Raw genomic sequence first — 26745 nt, forward strand, 5'->3', positions numbered from 1 at the left:
AGAGAGCTGGGATGGAAAGGGAATGAGGGGAGGGGACAGCACGGGAAGAGAAGCGAGGAGACGCCCCCAAACAAAGAATAGAGAGGAGTTAGGTCTGCCCCGCGTGCAGTGGCCACGGAACTCCTTCTCCCGCTGTCCTCCTCCGGTCCGCTTTCTCCTCGTTTTTTGAGGGGAGGATTTCTAATAAACGTTTAGAAGGTTTTCTGTAAATGTGGAGATGAAGTCCTGCGCGAATCCGTGCTGAAAGTTCAGATAGAGGAGCTGAAAAAGGGGGGGGGGGGGGGGGGGCAACGGCACTTCAGCAGAGTGGACATCACAGGGCAATCTCAGACATTTAACCAGCGTGGGCAGTTTCGTTCTAGTCTATCTAAGAACAGAACAAACGCCCCAAAACACGATTTTAATCTTTCTGTCTCCATGACTCAAACCTTAGTCGCAGATTTAGTTTTTGTTTAAAATCATAGTAATTAAATAATGTAGCGACCCCACACCCCCACGAAGAAAAGAAGAAGAAAAATAAGGTATGTTCGACCATAGTCCCGAGTCCACATCCTATTAGTCTATTTCTCGAGGCAGACCCGCAGCCTCTACATTTAGATCAAAGTTTTATTTACACCAGCTGGTTAGGCTCAATTATAAAAGCCACATTTCCTCGTCACAACATATCCCTGTTCCCCCCATTGTCTTCCTCGGGCCTGCTTATTGCAGCCTAGCGCCGCAAGACACACAAACAAAAGTGACAATAACAATAATTAGCTCAAAATAACAATGAACATAATTGAGGATAATTGCTACCAGATTTCCCCGCTTTGTTTCTCCCTTTAGCACCATCTGTTATTTGAAACAATTTATCACGCCGCCGAGGGGGGATTTAAACTAAATACAAATATTAATAGATAATTCGGTGGACTATTTTTTTAATAGAATAAACTGCGGCGTATTGATCTGTTTAGGTGCAAAAGGTCAACAACTTTAGCGGTGTTCGGCTGGCTGTGAAAATGACTGGCAGGGCGCACTGGCGCCGTTCCAGGCTTTTATTCCCAAAGGTTATTGAAAAACGCTCTTGACCTTGATTATGGAGAATAAGAGTCTTTTATGCTTCAGTTTTCTTGCTTATAGAGGAAGAAGGAGACGGTGGCGGATGAACCCGTGTGGGATATAAAGAATTTCATAGCTGAGGAGAAAATAATAATAATATAATGGAATGAATCAAAAATTGAGAGGTGTGAGAGGTGTTTGGATCGATCGGGAAGAAATCAAACACGTGTAACAGGAACAGATTATCCAAAAATAATAACGAACATATTTATCACCGCGTGTCAGCTCATGTAGGCCCACAGCTAAACTGTGGAGGAAATAAATGCTTGTGAATGTAATCAAACAGTGTTGGTTAGTCACTTTTTCAATTTTCAAAATATCAGATATGATTGGTGAGGTTTCAGGAAGAAATATCGATTTAAAAAAAGGACTCTTTAAATTTCAGGTCATTAAAGTCAGGTTTGGTATATTTGCTCTCGAGGGACTATAAAGGAAATACGGTATCAAAAGGCCACGGAGGTGTAATTGGGCATCACAGGTGGGGCTTTTAATACGGAAGTGTTAAAGTATTTAAGATTTCTGAGGCAAAATTCGGTGTTTAATAAAACGCATTCAGAAATAGACATTTTTGAGTTAATGCAGGAATGTTCATGAGCACTGCGGGAGATGTCAGATTAAAGAAAAACGCTCAGAGAAAACACCGGTACTAACTTAGTGCGCGCAGTGATTCCCAACAGTGCGGGGACACAAGTAGCCCAAGGAATGTGTGTGTGTGTGTGTGTGTGTGTGTGTGTGTGTGTGTGTGTGTGTGTGTGTGTGTGTGTGCGTCCAGCAGCGCTGTGGCCTTAGATTAGAGCCCAGCTAATCTAAAAACTAACACAACTGCGCCATCATGTGTTCACATCGTGCAATTGCAGAAATAACCCAAAAGTTGTAACGCCAAAATTAAACGGATGTAGTGCAACCTGTGATTATGGTGCAACATCTCCTTAAGCCGACATCACAATCACTAAATTCTTTGAGCCGTCAGTTTGTTTTCACTTTAACAGTCTTTTTACTCTATTTAGTCTGTTAAAGTAGAAATACTCAGTGTCCTGTGTAAGAACGCTAATGCACAAAGTACAATTAAATGTTAACATTATTTTACTAGCAAGAATGACCCTGCCTTCACAAAAGTACAAAACTGCTTTACATACACTCACCAGCCATTTTATTAGGTACACCTGTCTTGCGACAGATTGGTGACGTGTTCAGGCTTTGTGCCGCCTCTCATCCTACGCTCAAAACAACATCCCGGCAGCCACCTTTGTCAGCCCTCAGCCTCCTACTAGATGCACGTGTGGTACAAATGTGAAAATCCTAGGTGACTTCCTTCTTGAGTTATCGCAGTCATAAACTTGGGTGTCCCCTGACCATACCTTTCCAGGCTTTCGTGGCTGAGGGGTAAAATGATTCTTGAACATGAAGGAGTAATTTTGAGTAAGAATTTGGTGACCGTGTGTGAATTGTAGCCTCAGTTTCCAGGTCTTAGCTGACAGCAGTGGCACCCAGTGTGGTCTTCTGCTTCAAGGTTTGATGTGTGGTTTGTTCAGAGATGCTCTTCTGCATTACTTGGTTGTAATAACACTGTAAAAAAATGTAGACTTTATGGTAAATTACTGGCAGCTGTGGTTGCCAGAATTTCAACCTGAAAAATCAATTGTAAATGTAGAACACGAAACGGTATACTATTCTGGTAACCTTGAATTTCACAGTAAAGAGTTTTATATTTTTTTTTTTGTATTTTTTATTTTTTACAGTAAATAACTATGAATTTAAAAATAAATTATAAAATTCTTTATGGGTAATTCATGTAAAAACAACATACACTCCATTAACCTGATTACAGTCTTACATTGTTAAATACAGTGAAACTGTATAAAATAAATATTAAAAAGTTCAATATTACAGTAAATTACTGGCAGCCGTTGTTTACCTGAATGTTACTGTGGAAATTAAGTGCAGAATACATAATGGTATACTTTGTTGATAAATGTAAACAGTGAACTGTTGTTTTTTGTACAACAATTACATTGAAATAAAAAAGTAATATGATGTAAATCTGTTGTCAATATACACTTTTAATAAGCTTGATTACAGTCTCCTATTGAAAAAGTACAGAAGAGCTGTATAATACAATACATTTTTTTATTTAAAAGTTCATATTTACATACAATAACTGTTGTAGCCAGAATGTCCCCGAAAAAATTAAGGTCCTACAAATCAGAATCAGAATACTTTATTGATCCCTGGGGGAAATTATTTTTTGTTACAGTGCTCCATTATAAACCAACATTAAGACAAGACAGACAATACACTAACTAAGAATAGTACAATATACACATATATATACATACATACATACAACAACAACAACAACAACAACAACAACAATCTTTATTTATAGAGCACATTTAAAAGCCTTGGGCATACCAAAGTGCTTTACATAAAACAATAAAAAATAAAACAGTTCACACATTAACATCAAATACATAAAGGTAACGAATTATGTTCACAGATAAAAGCCACCAATAAGAGTAAACTGCAGCACATAGGTTATAGCAAGGTAAGACTGTACCACCATGATAAAAGACACCAATAATGGAAAGATAGCAGAGAATTTAATACAATAGGTCAATAGGTCACTGCAAGCAAGCAGTTTATGAGTGACTTATACATACATAAGTCACTCATAAATAAATAGCTGAAAAAGAAACATGTGTAGTTATAGCAGCAAACAGTGTGTTAAGTGGATGCGTTGTACAGGGAGATGGCCACAGGCAGGAAAGATTTCCTGTGTCGTTCAGTGGTGCTTTTCGGTAATCTCAGTCTCTCACTGAACGTGCTCCTGTGACTGACCAGCATGTCATGGAGTGGGTGGGGGGTGTTATCCAACATTGTCTTTATCTTGGACAGCATCCGCCTCTCCGACACCACCTTGAGGGAGTCCAGCTCAAGTGTTGTTTTCAATAAATTGCATGATCAAAAAATGTTCCCATTTCTTCTTGTTGCATGTTGAAGCTCTACTTGGAACCTTGTTAAGACCCAAACATGCAAAATATGATTTTTTTTGCCATTTTTCAAGTGGTCTTAAACTTCTGATCGGGACTGTACAAGCTAAAAATAACAGCAGTATTGGTTTATATGACCTATAAACCAAGTTTAGGTGTAGTTTATTTTCGTTATGTTGACTTTTTCGTACTGCGTACTAGCTAGCCTGACCGAGTTTCTATACAGCTGGGTGGTGCTATGTTACTGATGTTGAACTTTTTTTTGTTCATAAGGTTAGTTAGTAGAGTTTCCAACCATCCCATAAAAAACGGAATCGTCCCGTATTCAGAGAAATTATTACGCATTTCGTATTGAGGTGAAAAGGAACACAGTTTGTCCCCGTACTTCAGCTAGAATAAAAAAGACACAGGGAATGGGGGGCACAAAGAAATACTTTTCTTTCTTATTCTCATTTAAAATGTCTAGCTTTAAAAAAATAATTATCTGAATCTTACAACAAACAATTGATAGATTGATACATATATACCATCAGAACAGTGTACATCACTGTCACAACAGCGTTTGTTTTCATTCAAAGGCTTTATGATTTTTCCTATAATGGTGAGCCGGTCAGTCAAAACGCCCGGGCCGATTTTTTGTCCCAGTCCAGCTCTGTATGCAGCTTATCTGCAGTCTGGAGTTACCTACATCTTCCTATTCAGAAGACAGAATTTCCAAGTTCTGAGTACAATCCACATGCCATTTGCATGTGTGTCAACAAGCGAACACACACACGTGTGTGTGTGCTTGAGTACAAAGCTAAAGCACGAAAACGAGCGCAACTGTTTGGGGATGGCACATTATCTAAACACAGTGAAAGAGCAAAGTCAGAGAAATCAAGCACCACGGCTAGCTCCGCCAGCCTGCTGCCAGTGTGAAATGACACATTTGTGGGCGCTTCCCATGGCAGCGGCATGAAAAGAAGAAGAGGAGAAAGGATGGCTGAGTCTGTGCTTAGCGGTGTTGTGTTACAAAATGATGGTCTGCCAAAAACGGATCGGTCGTATTTAAACTGCCATAACAACTTGTTGGTCTACAATATGTGAAAAGATCTATCAAATGTAACCTTCATGAATGAAATGAAGTCATCTTGAGCCAGAAACAAAATTGCTATAACAAGGTAGAAGCGGCAATCAGTTTTTGTTAGTGATGTTTATATATGCTTTATTTATGCAGTTGAAAAAATGTGGTTGCTATTAAAAATGTGTTTTTTAAGAGTAGTGTGGCCAAGAGGACAGCAGATGTTTCAAGAAATGTAAGAATAGTTGTGTAAAGATATTTTAAGTGGACCAAGAGGATAAGGCGTTTGTAAACCCTGTTGTGGGAAGTCTATCTAGCAAGATATGTAAAGATATTGGCCATAAAAAAACAGAGGGAAAGATAGGAAATGAGTTTTTGTGAGGCAATGAGTTGTTGGCACAAGACAAGTGGTCGTTGTGACACCATGACAACAAAGAGGTCCCATAAATGGGGCTGGGCTGTTTGTGTCGCCACATGATGGGCGAAGAGAATGGGGAAAATTCTTCTATTTCAAGTGCACATGCTGTACATCGTGCAAGCAGCCTTTCCAAATTAGCTGGAGACCACGCATTTTTTCACTCAAATACTCAACACATTTCACACATTCACACCTGCTTTTTGCCCTGCACACCTCTTTCTCTAATTATTTATCAACAACCACTCCTTTTTCACCTCTGCTACCTTGCCTTTATTACATCCTCTTAGCTAGCACCAGTGACTGGACAAAACACCTACCCACTGCTTTTCTCATCATTTCTTTTGTCACGGTCAATTCATTCGCCTGGACGCATTAGCTAAACCAACTTTACAAAACAAATTTCCCCGAAGAGCCCGCTTCTCGGCTTAGCTGCCTACATTTCAGGACCTAGCTAAGGACGGTACTTACCCACACAAACACATTTAACTTACCGAAAAAAAGCCACGGGGCTTCCGGTGTTGTGCCAAAAAGTGATTGTCTGCCAAAAACTGATTTCCGGTATTTGCCAAAAACTGATTGCTTGTATTTAAACTGCTATAAGTAACTTGTTGGGCTATACTATGTGAAACATATGTCAAATGCATCCCTTATGGATGACATAAAGTCATCTTGAGCCACAAACAACATTCGTGTAAAAAGGTAGAAGCCGCAATCAGTTTTTGGCAGTGACTTTTATATAACCGTTATTTATGCAGTTTAAAAGAAACTCATTAACATTAAAATGTCTTTTGTAAGAGTAAGTTGGCCAAGAGCACAGCAGAAATGGCAGCAAATATTACAATAGTTCTATAAAAATATTTTAAGTGGGGATAAAGGACCGGATTGGTTATAATGCAAGTACAATAACACAGAGTTATAAAGATACTTGAAAAACGGATAATTTTTTAATTCTCTATATAACCCCTTTGTAAACCCTGTTCACCGAAGTCTATTTACGAACATACGTAAAGATATTACACATAAAAAATACACAGAAACATTGGAAATCACTTTTTGGCACAACACCGGTCTGTCTGTGGGGTAGTCCACTTTACTCAACAACACCTCAGGCTGTCACTATGAAACAGCTGGTCGTGATTTATTTTTTTTTATTTTTTTTTTGCGCCTGTCCCGTTTGGCTCTTTTGCCCTCAGAATTGTTGTCTAAAGGCAAAGAAAGATGCCCAACGGATTTACTTTACCAAATTGACCATCCCAGCCTTGCCGTAATGGTCCATTTGATTCACCTTTTATTGTTTATTTTATTTTCACTTACTGAATACGGGACAGACTTGACTGGGGGAAAGAAGGGGAGAAAGAAAGAGGGAAAGAGAAACAGCTGAGAAGAGGGACGGGGGAGAAGGGCAAAAGACAAAAACCAACAGAATGAGCAGAAAAAAAATGCATATATCAATCACCTGGATCACCTGCTGAGAAAGAAAAAAGAAAGCAAGCAGAAGAGAACAAGAGTAATAGAATAAACAACATCACAATGATATATGGGAATATGACAGTAAATACTAAATGTTAAACATTATTGTGCAGCACATAAGATCAACAGAACACAGTGTGCTTTGAGGTAGGAGCCAAAAAGGGTGTAGTTTGTGGGTGTGATCACCCGTGTGTACACCTGTGAGCATGGACGCGCTTGTTTTTTTTAAAAGGTTCCTTCATGTAATGATCTGCTAGAGGGTGTGGGGGGGCCACAGTCCCGTCCTCCAGGGCATGAAGCAGGTATGGTGGAGATCAAAACTCCAGACATCCAGAGGCCCCCAGAACACAAGAGACCAAGGAAAACCAACAGAGGGGCAGCCGCGCCACTGTCCCGGAAAGAGCTGAGGAGAGTCCCAGATGAGGGTTCACTCAGCAGCCGCGGAGCAGAAGCCAGGGGGAGTTGCAGTGACGCGCCCGTAAGCTCCGCCGGCAGCCAGCCGTGCCTGAGTGACCGAGCCCCAGGCCGAGAGGCCGGGGGCACCCCACCTCCGAAGTGGCCCGAGCGAGCCCCAGGCTCCAGGCCCCGATAAGCGGCCGCCAAGGAGTGAGCCGGTGTGTACCTGGATGCCCATCCCCGGACACAAAGAACCACCAACGCACCGATGTCTGAGGGAGTCCGCCACTGGCAGGGGAAGTGGTGGTGGGGGGAGATAGGCCTCCAAACCTTGGAGGGCCTGAGATGTCCCCAGAGAGGTGGCGTCTGATACCCAACCTGACATATAGACACAGACATACAGGCACACACAGATACAAACATCCATTCCCACCCTCATGCTCTCATATGCACTTACTCCACACTCAACCAATGTGGAGACAGACATAAAGAGACGCTGTACACACGATCACACTCCCCAAGCGTACTCTACAAACCGGGTCTAGGTACCCTTGCCCCTGGAGGGGGGAACTGCACCCAGACCCAGGTGGTGTTACCCTTTTTCCCTGCGGTGGGGGGAGGCAGACCACCCGACTCCGCAGCAGCAGGGAGGCCCCACACTCCAGACCGCAGTCGGACGGCCAACTCCTCCTCCTAGCCCCCCTGCTCCAGCAGGCCGCAGAGAATGGGGGTGGGAGAAGACTCCAAACCTCCCTCCACCCGCTCATTGTAGTGTTGATGCATGTGTGTTCTAAGGTGCAATTAAAACCCAGGAGGGCATGGAGCTACCTGCCAGAGAGCAGCAGGTAAGCGCATGGTCCCTCCTGCTAGCCCTCAATGTCTAAGTGTATTTAAAATTGAGAGGTGGGCAACGATGCCAGGGGTGGGGTGTACACCCTGATGGTACTTTGGACTCCGTGTATCGTGCCCACCCCCAAGATCCTATATGTATGTGTAATGAGAGTGTGAATAATGTGAATGTCTAAGTTGTGGGATAAAATTGAGGCAGAGGCAGCCAGAAGGGGACAGAGAGGGGGGGGGGGGGGGGGGGGGGGGGGTAGCCTCCTCTGCATCCTGGTGACATACCCCTACTCCAAGGTCCTGCATGTGTGGGTGGTTGTGGTGGAGCGGGAAGGGGGAGGCAGCTGGAGATGGGGAGGGAAGGAAGGGAGGGGCAAGTGGCCAGCTCCCCCGCTGACCCCAGTAGGCACCCCCATACTCCGCGACCCGCCAGGGAAAGGGGGCCCAGGCCCATCCAGACCGGGGCCCAGTGCAGCAGCGCCTCCCGGCCCCACAGAGCCCGGGACAGTCCACTCAACCCCACCACAGAGAAAACTGCACCCACCCCACCATCCACTCATCTTCCAGACTACATAAGACAATAAACACCCAGGCTGAGATCTTCCTCCACCTCTCCTGTATCTCCCCCTCCTGCAGAGAGAGTTCCTGAAAGATGTGACAATCTCCCCCACCAGTTGAAGAGCCCCCCAGGTGGCTCGATGCACCGGCGGCACCCTGCTCCAGGGCTGGGCCCCCATGCACCCACCCGCCCACAACCCCGGCAACACACCAACCAGGACCCAAGCCCCCGAGGCCCGGCCCGGGCCCCAGCCCAGAGACGGAGCGCCCCCAGAACCTCACGCCCATCCCAGACCCACCCAGGGGCAGCCGTGATTTTGAAACGTAAACGCTGGACCTCCTCTCAGCGTCAGGCTCCATCTGCCCTTCCCGAACAGAGATAAGCAAGTTTCTCCGTGACTGCAGCTGCCAGTCAAAGCTGTCGTGATGACGTTTCACCCCAATTTAACAGCTTTGTGTTACTAATTAGAATCAAACTTATAAGAAAGGAGACCCAATGAACATAAATCAGCCTGATGAGAACTACTGATAATGATAGAAAGCATCTTTGGAAAAAAAAAAGATCTGATTTTTTTTTTTCTTCTAATTTTAGCCCGACCCCAGTCCCATCCGCTAACATAGATGAGGGTTTTTTTATGACCTATACTGCAGCCAAGACACTAGGCGGTGATAGAGACGTTTTGGCTTCATTTTTGGGGAGCATGTTTCCTACAGTATTGCTGCCCTCTGCTGTTGCAGTACCTCAAAGTCAGACGCAACGGCTCAGTCACCTGATGCATTGTCTCCAAAATGTACATATAAATGAGACTTTTCAAAGAAACTGATACAGCTTTTGTAATACATTCGACTGCTTTTGACCTTACGTACTACACCCATTATTATTTGCTTAACATTATTTGTGTGGCATTTCATTTTAATTTCAGCAGGTGGTATCACACCCACTTTTCAGTCGCTTACCTTTTCCAAAACAATGATCTTTATTTTGTTATTTTCCTTACACTTCATCAAAGTATTAGTAAGAACAGTCACAGCATTCAGAGTGGATGGTTCATTTTATTTGACATTCAGTTTTTGTAAAATAAACAAGGCAATGCCAGGCATAAAGTCCAAAAACCAACATGAAGCATTTTAACAGAAAAGAAATGGCACTGAGAGCCACATTAAACAGAGCAGGTCCTAAAGCTGTTTTTGGATAAACTCAATGGACAAAAACAATTCATCTTAAACAAGAATCTGCAGGGCGTGTCGGGGAGAGCAGCCCCACAAGTACAATTCATCTCTACGCATCTGTCAGTCAGAGGCAACAGTATCGAAGAGCAGATTTAAGAACGCATTCGGAAAATACAGTAAAACGTCTTAACAGAGCTCTCACTCCGTGGCAGCTATAGATTCCATTTCTGTATTTGCTCACACTCAAAAAATTATGATTTTTACAAAGAATCGTGAAAAGTGGAAACAGTGAAACATCTGGATATCAGATGCAAGGCTAACTTTGCTGTCACACTGGTCAAAAATGGTTTTCTGTCTCTGGGTTTTTAGTCACATTCAGTAAAGATCATCAAATATGAAAGTCTAACAGCAGTACTAGTTAAGTAGACAAAATACATCCTGAAATTATGATTGCAGAGCAAGCCAATTAGGAGCAACTAAAAAAAATAAAGATTAAAAAAAAAAAAAAAAAGAAAAAAAAAAAAAAAAAGATATTCAGGTTAACTTATTGTACTTGTATGTATGTGTGACTTTACAATCTGAAAAGGCATTATGGCCCCTTAGAGGAGCTTAACTGTAAAATGAATCCTGCTCAGTGTAAGGAGCACCAGTGATGGCTAAGACATTTGTTGGCACATTACCACAGTCACTGATGCGTATTTTAAGTCAATTCAGAAAAAAATGTAGAAAGAAAAACACAAATCACAGGATGCAAATAATGCATTAAAGATTGCATTTTTTTTAAAGCTTCACTGTCTGCATGTACTTTATATTAATCAGATGAATATTGAGCACAATTATTAGCTTATTATGTGCTAATAATTTGATGTCAAACTGTCCCAGACAGTATGAAAAAATGAAGCCACAGTTCGTAGCCTGAAGAGAGAAACTGCAACTTCTCCAACGTGGTGTAATAACCGAGCAAATACTTGAGGAATCAACAGCTGACAAGCATCTCGTATTCATTATTTAATACTGAAATGCAAAATTCACATACAGCTGCCACTGACTGTTATCGCCCTCGTGGGGCGTCACGTCACATTTCATCTTACAGGTGATCTCAATGCAGGACGCAGTGGAAATGCGTCATGGCGAAAACCAAGTGCGTTTTAAACAGCTCAATTCATTATAACCGTTTCAAGTGCTGTATTTAAGTAAAAAAAAAAAAAAATCAACGTTGAAGGAATGGTGTTGGTAATAAAATAAGTTGTGTACAGAAAAGTCCTTAGGTTCACCTTTCAGAAGAACATGTGCAAAATACATCAAACTCTACATTTCATCTCTTTAAAAAAAATAAACACAAAAAGTCAAAACAGCGTTGGTCAGGTTTGATCCTACACTGATCGTGTATTCATTCTCAACCCTGCAGCCCACGCTTCCTAATGTCAAGAATATGGTCATTCATACTAATAAGACCTTTAATAATAGTGCTAGTAAGTAATACTGCTGAGCGCTAATTAATGCGTCTCCTGTCCGTCTGCACCATGCTGATCCCACTCCTAACAGTAGAGGGCACCAGAGTGATCACACCAGCTTAAAAGATGCATCATATAGACTGGAGAAGCAGCAACACTGGCTGGTCTCAAAGATCAGAGGGCTTGATTTCCCAGCAGCTTCTTATCCAAAAAATTCTCTTTGCTCTCAGGCACGTGAAGAAACAAAGAAAGGAAACTTTGGAGAAACCAAGCCCTCGTCTTACATATATATATATATATATATACGTATATATATATATATTTATCTATCAACACTCCTCTGGTTTAATATAGATTCCGTACAGAGCAACATTTATGTACATTACACACAAACAGATTGGGCCGTTTCCTCATACACAGACATCAGAGGGTATTTGGTTGCCGACATCCACAGAACAGCTTTGGAGCATTGCTAGTAAAAAATGACATTAGTGCAAATATAACCCCAAAAGAAAAAAAAAGGTAGAAAAAAAACAAAAAACATTGGTAGCAAGGTTATAGCACATTGGGGACGAACAAATTCTGTGGTCAGAGCGGCAGCAAGGTCTACATATAAGCGTGCATCAGGACTTGCCATCCTCAAGTTTTCAGTCTTTCACACTCATTTCAAAGCATATTTCTTCCTCGCCATGCTTCATCTGCTAAATGCAGTAGCCAAAAGAAAGTGTGTTTTTGTGAAAAAGAAAAAAAAAAAAAAAAAAGAAGAAGAAGCTATGGCTCAATTTGCTGGTATCAACAATTTATGGAGTAAACTGACTGACGAGCAGGAAAACCCTAATGTCTTGGAAAATACAGGGTCTCTAATGTAACTGGATGAAAGGAGCTGATTGGCTCCTGCCATCAGCGATCAACAATGTGAATGCTTGGTTGATCTGTTAGTGAGCTAAGCTTGCAACGGTAAGCGCGAGTGAGAACCATAAAATAGAGCTAATGAGGGCAAAATCCGAGCTCCTTATCAACTCTGTGGACTAATTTATACCTCGTCTCTCCATCTTCCCCTTAGTCCATTTGCAGCGTGTGGTATCCAATAAAGCAGTAATGTAAAAATGACCTTAAAAATAAAGTTGCTTTAACAGTAATACAAAAGTTTGGCGATGAGGAATAGAACTGTTTTTTTGCTGGGACCAGCCAAACAAGTCTGAATCAGATATTGAAGTAGTATAAAAGCAAAAGCTTGACACATGTAAGTTATTCAATGTGAACCAAAAGTTCACACTGCACCCCTCAGCTAGACCATACCATGTGTCCTCTGCTTAGCACCAGGCTTTAGGTCATGCGGCGACCTCAATAAACAACATTCAGTCTGCTAACGCTCAGTATTCACTAAATCACAACACTACTGACACCCAGCAGTGAAAAACAAAAAATGTGGAGAATTTCTAGACGTTATGAAATGTTAAGACTTTGTCACGGTATAAAATGCAACCATCAGTAATCGATAGTCTGATCAATTGTTCGATAAATCGTGGCACCCAAACACTATGAAATGTACAGCAGTGAAAGTTCAAGCTGTACAAACAAAGGCAGGAGCAACCATTGCCCTAAATGTCGGGCATCAAAAGGTAAGGGGTAAAAGCATGATTGTAGGGAGGGGGGGGAAGAAAAAGGCCGGGATGGAAATCTGATTTTCACATTTTCTGGGCATGGTGTAAAACTCCCAATTCATTTTGAGATGAGATTACTGCATCCTGTTTTTTGTATTAAATTTGAATCCCTGTGAAAGAACATGTGGAAAACAACTGCACCTGTGATGAAATCACTGCTGGCATGGGTTACACCTATCATGGGAAACCTTTCATTGCTCCAAGTACTAACATTTTATAAAGCTGCAATCATTGTCTTCTCTTTTTTTTTTTTTAAATACCGAGTGATGAATTTCTGTTTAGAGATTGTTTAAGATCTTTTGAAACATAATATGGATATGAAGGAGTTGGACATGATGGGAGAGCCAACAGCAAACAGTTGGACAAGTACAATAGGGGATTATTTAGATTGTGTGATTATATATGCATGCATGCATGTATGTTGTGTGTGTGTTAAAATGGAGCTCAGGGGTTGAATGGAGGAGGGGGTGGAGGACGAGGAGGAGGTTCCACTGAATGGGGAGTTGGTGGGTTAGATTGTGATGATGGACCAGTAGAGTTTTCCTTGCTGTCCACAAGGGAGACTGATTTTAGCTGAGGGAGGGATTCGGGTTCAGCAGGGTTCGCCTCTGCTTGGGTCAGTACCTGTGACGTTGGTTGGTGAAAGGTGGAGACAGAATGGCAGTGAGATGCAGGAGCGTCAGGTGTGTCTGATGTGCAAGAGGTAGAGAAAGAAGATGCAGAAGGGTGATCTGCAGGGGACTGGTGCGGCACAGAATCAGTTGCAAGAGGAGAAGAAGAACAAGAGGAAGATGATAATGGAGGGTTGACGATGTGCAGGGGAGCAGACTGCATGCCAGTGGGGGAGGTGGAAGAGGAGGCTTCCCCAGCTGATGTGGTAGTTTCATTATCTCCCTCCTGCTCTACTGACGCTTCCTCTTTCCTATCCTCCGGTAGAGTGCTGTGGTCCTCCTCCTGCTTGTTGCCTGGGGCTTCTTCCTGTCCTGCAGGGTTCTGATTGGCTGCAGGTGTCTCTTGGGTAGCTCCGCCATTAGTTGGTGATTGGCTCTTGAGTTGTGAATGACAGAGAGGGCACGTTTCCTGGACATACAGCCATTTCTTCAGACAGCCAGCGTGGAAGAAATGACTGCACGGAGTGATCACAGCACTGGTCATGTCCTGGAACAAATCAAATTTCACATTAGCCTACCTTTTAAAGCCCCAGATTAACTCTCTCATGCATCCTCTTTAGATAAACATAAAAACAGTTCATACCTGGAAGCAGATAGCACAGATGTCGTTATACTGCTGCAGCTGTGTATTGCTAGCTGTGGGGAGGCTTTTTATCTTGTTTACAGCATCTCTCCTGAGCAGGAAGCTCTGCCAGCCCAGCTGGGCTCTGAGCCAGACGTTATAGTACGAGTGGACCAAGATGATGGTGCTTCCCATCACACTCCACTCGCCAAATACAGTCTCTGATACACCATAGCACACCACGCACACCGCAACCTGGCGAGGGAACAAATCACTGACAGTGAGGCAGAGACCGTGCTGATGCATTAGATGACAGTGTCTGTTTACAGTCAGAAGGCAGAACTTAGCAAAGAGTTGGTGTATGTGTGTGTGACATACCAGAAACTCCAGCAATCTGTAGGTCCCATTTACACAATATATGACTTCATCCATGTTCTCCACTGGAGCTTTACGAAACTCCTCCACCATGAAGAGAACATAGATCAAAAGAGTGCCAAGGACCTGGTGGTACAGTGTTTCAGAGTTATTATGGAATTAAACAAACAAGCAAATATAAATGTTTAATTAGTATTAGGCTCAACTGTTTGGGTAGAGCAAGTTTAAACTATTTGATTTAATGTTTTTGCACACTGCGATGCGGTTGTGTGTTACCTGGAGAGAGGTGAGGATTGAGGAGGAGATGATGATGAGAAGCCAGAAGTCCATGTGGAAGAACTGGCAGATCATATAAGCCATGTACGCTGGAAAGATCAGCAGGAAGAGACAGAGAGAAACTGCACGGAAGTGCTTCCACAAACTCCTACGGGACAGGCAGCAAAACAAGCATATGAGAAAGCAGCCAGGTTGATAGCAGGCTTTGTATACACACATTGAGTCAGATTACATTTATTGATGTCAAAAAGACTAACTGCCTGTTTAGGTAGGAATGAAGAAAGAAGGACTGTACACTGTAGTGTTACTTAATTTATGATGTTAGCATGAGTTGTACTGATGACCATAGATAATGAATACTGTGATAATTAACTAACTGCCCATAGTTATTAATAGTTGTTTATGATCAGTACAAAATAAAACAAACAGTGGGACACAGAGTTTTCTTAAAAATAAACACATAAAAAAAGTCTTTGGTATATTCTCTTACTTGTCTCTAGATGCTCCCAGGGCTAGGACTATAGGATCTGCTATCTCCAGCATGGACTGCAGGATGGAAGCAACAACAATAAAGAGGATGATAGAGAGGAGGAAGGCTCTGTGGATGACCTGCAGCTCAATGAGGCCAGTTTGGACCGCAAGGATTAGCAAGGTGATACCTTCAGTCATCCCCCTGCACAGAGAGGAAACAAATTAGAGTTAACACACCACACAATTATATGCCTTGGCTTTGCACTCAAGTTGGAGATCATATACACGTTTATCCAGACTTGACTTTTGGGTATACAATGTCAATTATTTTATCCTATTAGACAGTTGTGTGAAATGCAGACATCCTTAAAGAATAGTTCCAGATATATGTGTTTCCACACGAATGGGATAAACAGTCAGAAAACATATTGCCTTCAGTCATGATGGTTACTGGGACAGAGAGGCTAAAACAGACTAAACTAATTAAAAGAAACATACCAGAAGACATCAAGAAAATAAAAACCTTGCTGACCTGTGCATGGTGTTGTCATTCATAAAGGCTCTGTAGCCCTGCAGGTAGAACTTGCACAGTGTGAGAACGCCCAGCGCAATGAAAGAAACTGTGAAAACCAGACCCAGCAGAGAGTACGGTGTACTACAGCATTCTGCGATACTGGAGAAAGGAGGAGCAAATTACTTAGAGAACATGACAAAAAAAACAACAACTTTCTAAACAATTTTAAATATTTAGATCGCGTCCTTAAAGTTCTGATGAGTATCTCAGTCGTCTGCTTTAACTTAATTCTGTCCACCAGTGCAAAACATGGGTTATTTAGCACTGTGACAAATGGATCCAACACATCTTTTAGAATTTCCTCTTGACACATTTCTGCAAAATTATCTCAAAATCTAAAAACTTGCTTTACTCAAACTCTGCAGACTGACTTGCTTTGCAATCTAATGTCTCTGTAATTTATATGATGCTATATAATTTATATACTTTTATATAATTAGATTTTCTAAATAAATTCCAGTACATCAAAACTAGATTTATGTTTTGTACACACTACCTGCCCCTTCAACGATACAAGGCAATAAATAGATAAACACACCTTCTAAAGGGTCAGTGACGTAAAATGTAAAGTGTCTTGCAGCCTGATTTATAGTCTTACCTTGTAAGAAAAAGGAAAAGCAGCCTCTCTCTGGAAGTAGGCTGGTCTCTTGTGCTGAAGTAGGAGTATATCTGCAGAGCAAACAGCACGAGCCAAAAACACATGAAGAGAACTGGAAGGACCAGCTGGTTCCACAGTGACATTCCCAAAGCAAGAAGCCCGTACACTTCTACCACCTGCAGGACAGAAAAAGACCGAAATAAAGAATACCTTTGATACCATCTACAGAAAAATATCTCAGAACTGAAATCCTGTCACAGAAACTGAAAAGCTTGCAACATCAGCCCACAATAAATACCTGAGCCAGCTCTCTGTAGGCAGTCTTGGCCAGGTTATATGGTACCAGCAAGTTAGACGCCAGGAAGTAAATGACCTCCAGGCCCGTGAAGATCATTGAGAACTTATTGATGAAGACGATGGTCTCGAGTGGGACCAGACACAGTCTAGCCACTAGAGGGAGGAGGTGAGCAGAGAACAGCCAAATCCTCTTGGTTTGCATCACACAGGAACAAAGTGTACAAACCACCAGCTGACCTGAAAGAAGACACACATACACACATATATAAAACAAAGAGTTGAATAAATGACTAAAGACACTATTATCACTCTGATTTTAAAATGTTTTTTGTGATGTGGTATTTATCATTTTCGTGTAACTGACAATTAAAAGAAAATTTATCAGAATATTTATAGCTCTCCTAGAGTGGTGAAAATGTGTCAAACACCAAAAAGGAACAAACATTTAAAAGAGAAGAGAAGCAGCTTTAATCTCACATTGCTCCTTACAGTAGCATATTTTTGTCACTGTACTCATCTTATTTTCGCTTTCTCAGGCTTTCACTACGCAGTAAAAGCAGCACTCTGCGGTCTATTTATAGCACAGGAGACTCCATCTATACTCTCTAGTAAGTTTAAACTAGGTCCTAAAAACACAGACTCTACAGCATTTTCTATTTAGAAAATGATACATTTTTACATAATTAAGCATAGCAGCAACAGACATAATGAAAAATTACAGGAGGTTGTTCTTTTTGCTTTCCCACCCAGAGGAAGACTGAAGCACATACGTATGTGAGCACTTCTTAATTCTGGAATTGGTACAAATTAGGTTCCTTCATAATCCCATTAATGTGGATGCTGTAGCATTGGGTATTTATATAATTAATGAAAGTGCTCACATGGACATGAGAGCAATGCTAAATATGTACATATGTGCAGCCAAGTATTCTATTTCCACTTTTTTTGTTAAAAAGACAAAAACAAGGTGTGCTTATTCCTGTTACACAAACATTTCTTAAGGAAAAGACTCAAGTGTCTGCTTTTCTTTTGCCAGTACCTGTATGCATCTTCTTAGCAACTTTGCACAGTCTACTATAGTCCATGAATGTTTACTGACCCAGGTTACACAAATTCAATGAATAATCTCAACTTACTGCCCCATGCAGGGTCCAAAAACACAATCCCAAAATGAAGACTGTTTTCTTTTGGATGAAATTCACACAGACCCATGGCAAAAGATGCATCCTACTCATCATATGCTCTGAATACTATGCCCATTCAGTTTAGCCATTTGGTTAGAGCATATGAATTCTGAGCTTTAGTCCTACTGGTTGTACTGCAGTGCTACGAGGTGCCAATTTATAAAATTAATGTTCCTATACTTTGTACAGCAGTATGTGCAGCCATTAAAAAGAAGGAAACAGTTCAAATTTAAATAAATAAATAAATAAATATCTTTCTGCTGCCCAAGTGGGTCTACGGGTCTGCATCTACTAGTGGTGCAACGGATCGCGGTTGATCCGTAATCCGAACTGATCCCACTCCACGGTTTGGCACGCACGTGATCCGAAGATTCGAAAAAGAAGAAAAAGTATGTGTATGGTGCGCGTGGTGGGTCTGTCAAGCGATAGTTATGGCCAGCGCTAGCGGTCCAAGTGGAGGAGCAGAGGAGTTTGCTGCCCAGTCCGACCGGGCTAAAGCTATTACAAAAGCTATTGGGGTGTTTAGCTGCAGACGGGAGGCCGTATTCCGTTGTGCAAAACAAGGGGTTTAAACTATGATGAACGTGCTTGAGCCACGCTATGATATCCTGTTCGCGTCCACTTAAGTGGCAAGATCATTCCAAGCATGTATGAGCAGGAAAAGATTTAAGTTATGGCTGAACTGTCCCAGGCATCTTCTGTTGCCCTAACTACTACAAATGGGTGGACCTCCAGGGCAACGGAAAGCTACGTGACCATAACAGCTCATTATATCACAGCAGAGTGCGATATAATGAGCGATATGTATTATTGTAGGGTCTACCTTACAATATAAAGCGCCTTGAGACGACTGTTGTTGTGATTTGGCTCTTTATAAATAAAATTGAATTGAATTGAGTGGTAGATACAAAGACTGTACTGCCCTGGAATGAGTCTTGAGTTGAATATTTTCAACAGGCAAAAAAATACTTCAATAAGTAAATGTTACATTTTTGTCTTTTTTGCTGATCTGAAAATTGCTCTGATCCATGACTTAAAACCGCGAGATTTTTGATCCGTTGCACCACTAGTATCTATGTGCAATACATTGGTACCTCATCAGTCACATTCTTCAATAATATGAATGTTGAACAATTATACCTATGAGTATTATACCTATGAGTGCAGTGGTGAATCTGTTCATGGAGAGAGGTTCCAGGTAGACAGGGCCTTCATAACCCGAATCCAGTTCACTGCGAACATAATCCCTGACAGAGAAAAACGAAAACAATCAATACAGAGGAAATTCTCACAATGTCCAGTCCTTCACATGAATTAACAAGAGGAAAACTGTCATACATACACACATCAGTATTTAAAAGAGGAGTAGTGGCATCTTGTTAGCTATTCTGGTAGATTTAAGTTTCTGTGAATGTTTACCTTGACACTTGGTGACCAGCAAACAGCAGCAGGGCCGTAAGAACATACAGGTAAAGTTTAACCAGGTGCTGACGAGGCAGAGTCAGAAGCACCAAGCTCAAGATGTAACCTGTGAAGTAGCCATAAATATAAAAGAAATACAAGAAAGTCATGCATTCTGAAAGGCATCCGTCTTCCTGTTTGCAGACCAGAGTGCGTTTTAAAACACATAAATAAAGCGTATGACAGATGTTTATGACATAGTTTGGGGGGGGGGGGGTATTTTTGACAAACTGCAGAAAGCCTTACCATACAATAGCCTACTACCTAAAACTGTGTCTAAAAGCACTTCAGTGCAAAGACATATTTATTTTTACTGCCCTGTTCTCCCTTCTTTCCACCCACAGTGCTCATCAGCACATGCCAAGCCTATTGGCTCATTAACCAACTGCAGCCAAGTTTGAGAGCTCACACAGCCAAAACACAAAGAAAACTCAACAATAGCTTTATTTCAGCTAGGTTAAATTACAAAAATAGAACGAGGCCTAGCTATTTCATTTATGTTACTTTCAGTGTTTCTGTGTCACTGTAAATGTATCTGGCTAACCACTTGTGCTGCAAAGACATTTTGTAATGCCTTCAAAACTGAATTCAGAACTTTGTGTTTGAGTACTGGTTTTCTGAGTTTCTAGTGTGTCTTAAAAGCAGATATGGTAAATGGCCTGTATTTGTATAGCGCTTTACTAGTCCCTAAGGACCCCAAAGCGCTTTACACATCCAGTCATCCACTCATTCACACACTGGTGATGGCAAGCTACATTGTAGCCACAGCCACCCTGGGGCGCACTGACAGAGGCGAGACACTGGCGCCACCGGGCCCTCTGACCACCACCAGCAGGCAACGGGTGAAGTGTCTTGCCCAAGGACACAACGACCGAGACTGTCCGACCCGGGGCTCAAACTGGCAACCTTCCGATTACAAGGCAAACTCCCAACTCTTGAGCCACGATCGCCACACTGTCAAATAATCCCTCTCAATCACTACAGAGCTGAGCCTCGTGACTTACTGACTAATACCAAACGTGAGTCGACACTTCTGAATGGAAAAAGAAATCACGCACTTTCAACCAACAGAGGTAAAACAGTAATGCATGGCATATAATACTGTTTCAGTGCAGGTCATGGTAACCTGACTACAGGGAAGTACACATGATGTTTTCAAATGAGGAACTCTTTAATGTGGTACAGACATTGCAAAGCATTTAAACAAAGTGTCTCAGTTACACCAAACATTTTCTTAAGTTTTAATACAGGAAAGGTGGCACTGACCTACGTAGTGCAGGTAGAGGGCCAGATACTTGTACTGAAAAAGGGGGTTATTGGAAAGGCTGGAGCGCTGGATCTTCTGGAAGAAGGAGCTGACATCCCAGCGGTAGAGGACATCCAACAGCATGATGCTGGGAACACGCAGACCCACATTGAGCACAGCCTCTACGCGGTCCTTCACTGCCATGGTTTCAGTTTAAGCTCTGATCCGAAGGCAGAACTGACCACTAAGACGTGATGTTAATAGTGGGTGGTCTGTAGCAAAAGAGAGAAAATGCAAATAAAAAAAGGAAGATGGAGTCTTAATATGAAGCAGTTATAGGAGGTGAGAGTAGGAAAACAGAAAGAGAGATGAAAGCCAAAACAAAGGCAACAAAATATAAATTCAGTTATTATAAAGGTCAAAGGAAAAGCTGTGAGCTACAGAGGAAGAAAAGACAGAAGAAAAGACGAAAGACTTAAGAGGTCAATCACAAAACTGTCTCATTCATTTGTGGTCTAAACGTAAAGGTAAAACTCAACAATTGTTACATTATTACCACAAATTTTTATAATAAGTTAGTAACATGACCGTAAATCATTTTAAAGTCTCTAAAGGCTAGCATACTGACAGTGTTTTGTTTTTTTCCTGATGCAAACAGGACTTTCAATGAGACTATTGACTGAAGTACAATGGGTCCAGAGACAAAGAACTACTTAAAGGAAGTTTTTTGCTACTTTATAAACAAATACAACAGAAACTAGAAAGTCCATTTTGCTATCTTGGTATTTTGCTTTGGTAGAATCCCAAAACATCTTTGGTAGACATATTTTATTTTTTTCTAAATGAAGGAAACCCCTTTGCCACAACAGCATAACAGAATAACTAAGGTAACTAATTCACTAGTCAGAACAGAATATAAGAATTGGCACCATCCACAACACACAAACCTATGCCAAAAAGGGTTACCCACTACTTCCAGTAGTTATCACTTTACCCTGAAACCTACATATAGCCCCTCATTTTCTAAATCAAAGTACTGCAGAACCACACTGGTTAGTGTCATGTCTTACTTTTTACCTTGCTTGTTTACAACTTCCTGTCACAGAGATCAAGATGGTTGCTGCCATATGCCACATCTTTCGGTTAGTGGTTGTGGTGTCATAACAGCTCAGGAACAACAGTTAACTGTTGATTTATATCAATAAATTGCAGATTAGTTTAACCCACTACTTCTTTTGCCCATGCCTAAATATGTACTTATTTATTCAAGCACAGTACTAACATTAAGTGCCATACAGCTGGGAAACATTGACCATTTTCTTACCATCTTAACTAAAGCCAATCGAGTGATGCTGTGTACATAAGAACTCTTTTTTTTTGTCACTGAATGATTGATTTATTTTGAACATGACTAAAATAACAACAAAATACACTTTAAACAATAATGAGACAAAGAAAGGGTTGGTACAAACAGACTTAAAGGTAAACTCATTTGATCCTACCTCAATATACAATATACATGTATAATTACATACAATTATAAGTCTACAAACAGATATCACGCATAAAAATCCTAATAATGATGAAGCTACCAGATAATTTTGACATGATTTTAAGAAGGCTGTTGCAATAATAACCAACAAGAAATTCTCAAAATGCTGCCAACAGTATTTTTATAGGTTCAGGCAGAAAGCACTACTGTCAGCCACAATTCACTTTGTTTACCGTCATCCACCCATACAGGAATGCCGGAAACTTGATCCTGGGAACAACAGCTAGTCTTGAATAGGTTATTATTACCAAGATTCCAAAGAAACATTGCACGGTTGACCCAGCTAAAAACAGCTTCACCCACAACTGTAATTTGCATAGTCAAATCTGTGGGTCAATAATCAACCTAGACATGTAAATTTGTCCAGTCCTTTCTATTTGCTACCACACAATCACCAACAGCACAGAATCCACCATGGGAAACTGAAAGTACAGCATGTGGTAACACATTCAGATGTTTTAATGCAGGTGCAACTCAAAAGGTCAAGTCTGACAAATGGCATAAGAGGCATACTTGCAAAATCTGCAGTTCACATTTAAAAAAAAGCCCACATACTGTTCTGTTGCGCTGACAGAATGGTTACACTTCTCTCTTTGCCAAAATAATTTCTTGGTTTACTTTAGAGCTGGGCGATATGAGATTTTTTCATATCACGATATGTTTTTTTCATTTCAGGCGATAACGATATCTATCACGATATAAGCCAAATAACTATATTTGTAAGATTTAAATGTGCCGTTGCTCACAAGTAAAATGTGAAATAATCAGCAGCTTGTTTTTATTTAAATATTTATTTCCCATAATAAGTTCAACAGGGTAGATGTACTTAAGGAACATGAGACTTTTTCAGATAAATAAAGGCAAATATTGCAAACTACACAAAAGCGAGCCGCTAAAGCGTTTAAGTTTCAAAATAGAACAAACGAAACAGACTAAATTGTCAATTCCACTTAGAAACAAAATATTAATTCTAAAAATAAATCTTAGTTTGTTTTGCAGAAGAACAGACAAAACTGACTAACTTTTGTCAATATCAAATAAACTGAGAACTAAAAGGAAATTCTCAATCTCTCCTTGTTGTATAGCTTAGCTTTTCAAACAGTTTTAACAGTTACTTTAGTCTGACAAAAGCCGAATGACGAATTAGCGCTTCCAGTCAGAGACTGAGGCTACGTCCACACGTACACGGGTATTTTTGAAAACGGAGATTTTCCGCTTTCGTTTTAAAAAATAATCCCGTCCACACATAAAGGCAGAAATGAAGGAAAACGCTGCTATGAACATGCCAAAGCAGCAGGTGGCGCTAGATTCCTAACCGTGCAGAAATGTTGGCCAATCAGAAGTCTAGAAGCCTCGGTGGGAAAAAGTAAACAAAGCTGGGGCATAGAAGCAGAACCGAGTCGTATGTGTGGAGGGACAGTAACTGTGTGTATATGTAAGCATTTAAACACTGCAGAGAGTAGAATTAACAGTATTGTAAAAATTCATTTCACCGAAACAATAAGTGGCGCACAGTGTGACGCATGCTCCAGTTTATTGTATTTCCAGACTTGCTTTCGGCACAATTTACAGTGCACGCTACTCTGTTTTTTGTCAGACTTGAAATAGCCGAAATACCTTCACACTACGGAACTTCTTTGGCTCTTCCGTTCGACAATCTCTCCGGCATTGGAACCATCATCTGTTTTCTCTTCGGTCACGCTCGGTTGATTTTTCTAGTCGGCACACTCATTTCCTCCATTACCCGCTGGCTGCTTCCCAAACAAACACACGTGCGGCTTGGCACTTGTGCTGTATGTAACAAGTCACGCGATGTGACGCTGCGGCTGTGATTGGTTCGGCTCTGCGCTACTTAATTTGGATTGGCTGACCTTTTTTTTTTTTTTTTTTTTTTAAAGAGGACAAGAGCGGCGAGGTCTATCGCGATAGCTTAATTTCTCTATCGAGTAAAAGTTATATCGCGATACATATCGTTATCGTTCTATCGCCCAGCTCTAGTTTACTTACACCTTTATTAACACTATCTGGGGGTGAGCAATGCGGTGGCGGATATAAACACATACAAAATACAATTTCTACAAGTCAAAACAGTTTACAAAACATGAAATATAGAAAGAAAGAATATGTTGACTTATTATATCAACACAGATCCTGATGGAAAATCTAATGGATGGGATTAAAGAAAGAAAAAAAAAAACATTTTAACTCGCATCTATGGTTCTATACATACACTAGCCAATATCAGTGTTATCCTGGCTTAAAATGGGCTTTTGGTGGACAACTAGTCATATAAGCATGATCAGTTAGCATACAGTCAGTTACCCTATCTCTGGATTTCCCTACTTATTTGATAAACAAAAATGTTTTATATGCTTGAGTAAATGGCACCTGCATTAACAGAACAGATTAAAATTAGTTTGACTACATTTTCTGATGATTTGGTGGGTGCTAAAGGTTGTTCAATGTAGGAAAATTCTTGAATATGTACAGGTTTTCAACCATTTCAACGACTGACCTCAAAGTTATGAAATGCTATTAAAAAATGGCATAAAACATCTCTTACACAAATGTTGAAGTTATTAAAACAAAAAGATTTGTTTAAAGATTGCATTTCAGTTTTGTTTCCTCCCACCTACTAAATCCCGTCACTGCCACTACTGCATGATGCAAAGCAAACACACCAAATGTAATCAATGCAACTCAATATATTATTTCTAACGTATTAACCTCAAAGTGATGAAACCTCTCACAGTGATCATGAATTACTCCAAGGCAATCTGAGCATGTTTGAAAAACTCGAGGCTCTCCAACAAATCAGCAATTGTTAACCAGGCTCTCACCCAAAAGCGCTGGAGCTTAAGGAAATTCAAAGCCTCACAAAAGTGAATTCCACAGAGCAACATGTTGCCCTCTTTTTTCCTGGCCTTTTCCAAACAACATATCTACTGCACTTGGAAAAAAAAAATTAGCTGCTTACAAACCCTTCGTTTAAGTGCCCTTTAATACCTGCGTGAAGTTTTAGAGGAACATTTCACTGTGAGTGCTAGTTTTTAAAAAAGAAACGTGACGAAGTTTCAATCCACTCCATTTAAACAAAGCTCTTACATTTCTTTTCCTTCTTGAGTTGCCAACAGCACTGTTTCCATCTCTTATCCCAGCATCCCGTAGCAGGATCCCGTTAACTTACATAACTTTAAATTTACCACGACTATCACTGCCCAGACAGACATCACTTTGCAGAATCTGAACTTATATAACAAGGCCGTCTACCAATTAATTTTTATCCGTTGTAATCCTTTGACAGCTGTAGGGTATATTGTAGTATATTTGGTCTAATGGCTGCATACCATTTACTAGTTTAACTGAAGCACCGGCAATGAAAACGTTATGGATGAGTGAGTGCTGCAACGACTGTGCTACGCCATGAACTCTAGTAACCCCTCTGTCTCGACAGAAATAAATTCTCGCAATTACGCCGCAAATACGGCAATATTTTGCTTGCTATACTGGTCTGTATCGTCCATCAATACTTATAACAGACATGACAATGCATGCCTACGGTTTCCACGCAGTTTGGTGGATGTAAAAGTGATAGAAATAGCGAGCTATGACAGCGTACGTGCGCTATGTGATGAGCTGCATCAAGCTAACGCTTTCAGCTAGCATCACTGTCACCGAGCCGAGGAACTACTAACAACAACAACCTAGCTTATGTTTAACACAGCGGGAAATAAAACACTCCGAACGAATCAGCTTGCTTTTGACCTTACAAATTAAGGCGCCAACCTTCGCACATGTTCACATAAAATGTTCTAGCTTATAACGCTTGAGGATTACCATAACCTGCTCCCCTAAGCAAGTAAGCCCAAATGTAGCAGACTGGGACACTCGGCTAGCAACCAGTTATGGCACGTAGACAAATTTCTCTTAAAAAAAATAAGAACTTACGTTTGAATGACGATGTTCGCACAATGTACAACTGTTTCTGGATGCCTTACGGGTCGGATATCGACCATTTTAACTCGCCACCGCCCGAGTTAACGGTCCTCCCGGAGTGAGCACTTCACGCTGAAACGACGCGGCCCATCCGCTCATCTTACCTAGCGGCCATTATCCAAGTTACCAAGCAAGATGTACCGAGCATGCGCAATGTTACTGTCCCGTACAGAAAGAACAGGTTATATATTTTTTTAACCTGACAAAGCTTTTTATTCACAACATATTGTCAAAGACTGTTATAAAGTGGAATTAGGATGTGTGATTTTTTTGTCACTCAATTAATGGTAAAAATAAATTTGGGAGGGGAATGAAACATTACAGAAATAAGTCATCATAGTATATTAACAAACGCCTAAAATAT

General features: G+C 41.0%; 1 protein-coding gene across 2 annotated transcripts; it reads right to left on the bottom strand.

The window, feature by feature from the left end:
- Positions 1-9863: 9863 nt before the first annotated feature.
- Positions 9864-26502, bottom strand: LOC101486594 (RING finger protein 145). 2 transcript variants are annotated; one of them, XM_023152431.3, is made up of 13 exons: positions 26334-26502; positions 21911-22018; positions 20854-21105; positions 19546-19654; positions 19282-19373; positions 16944-17179; positions 16646-16821; positions 16006-16146; positions 15493-15675; positions 15003-15150; positions 14730-14852; positions 14373-14606; positions 9864-14276 (listed from the first exon to the last, which is right to left on the bottom strand). In XM_023152431.3, exons 3-13 carry the CDS (start codon positions 21035-21037, stop codon positions 13563-13565), a joined length of 2340 nt encoding a protein of 779 aa, XP_023008199.3. In that variant the 5' UTR covers positions 21038-21105; positions 21911-22018; positions 26334-26502; the 3' UTR covers positions 9864-13562. The 2 variants fall into 2 exon arrangements, with proteins under 2 accessions (XP_023008199.3, XP_004550326.3); XM_004550269.4 differs by lacking the exon at positions 21911-22018.
- Positions 26503-26745: the final 243 nt, after the last annotated feature.

This window comes from Maylandia zebra, linkage group LG10, assembly GCF_041146795.1.
Source record: "Maylandia zebra isolate NMK-2024a linkage group LG10, Mzebra_GT3a, whole genome shotgun sequence".
NCBI lineage: Eukaryota > Metazoa > Chordata > Actinopteri > Cichliformes > Cichlidae > Maylandia > Maylandia zebra.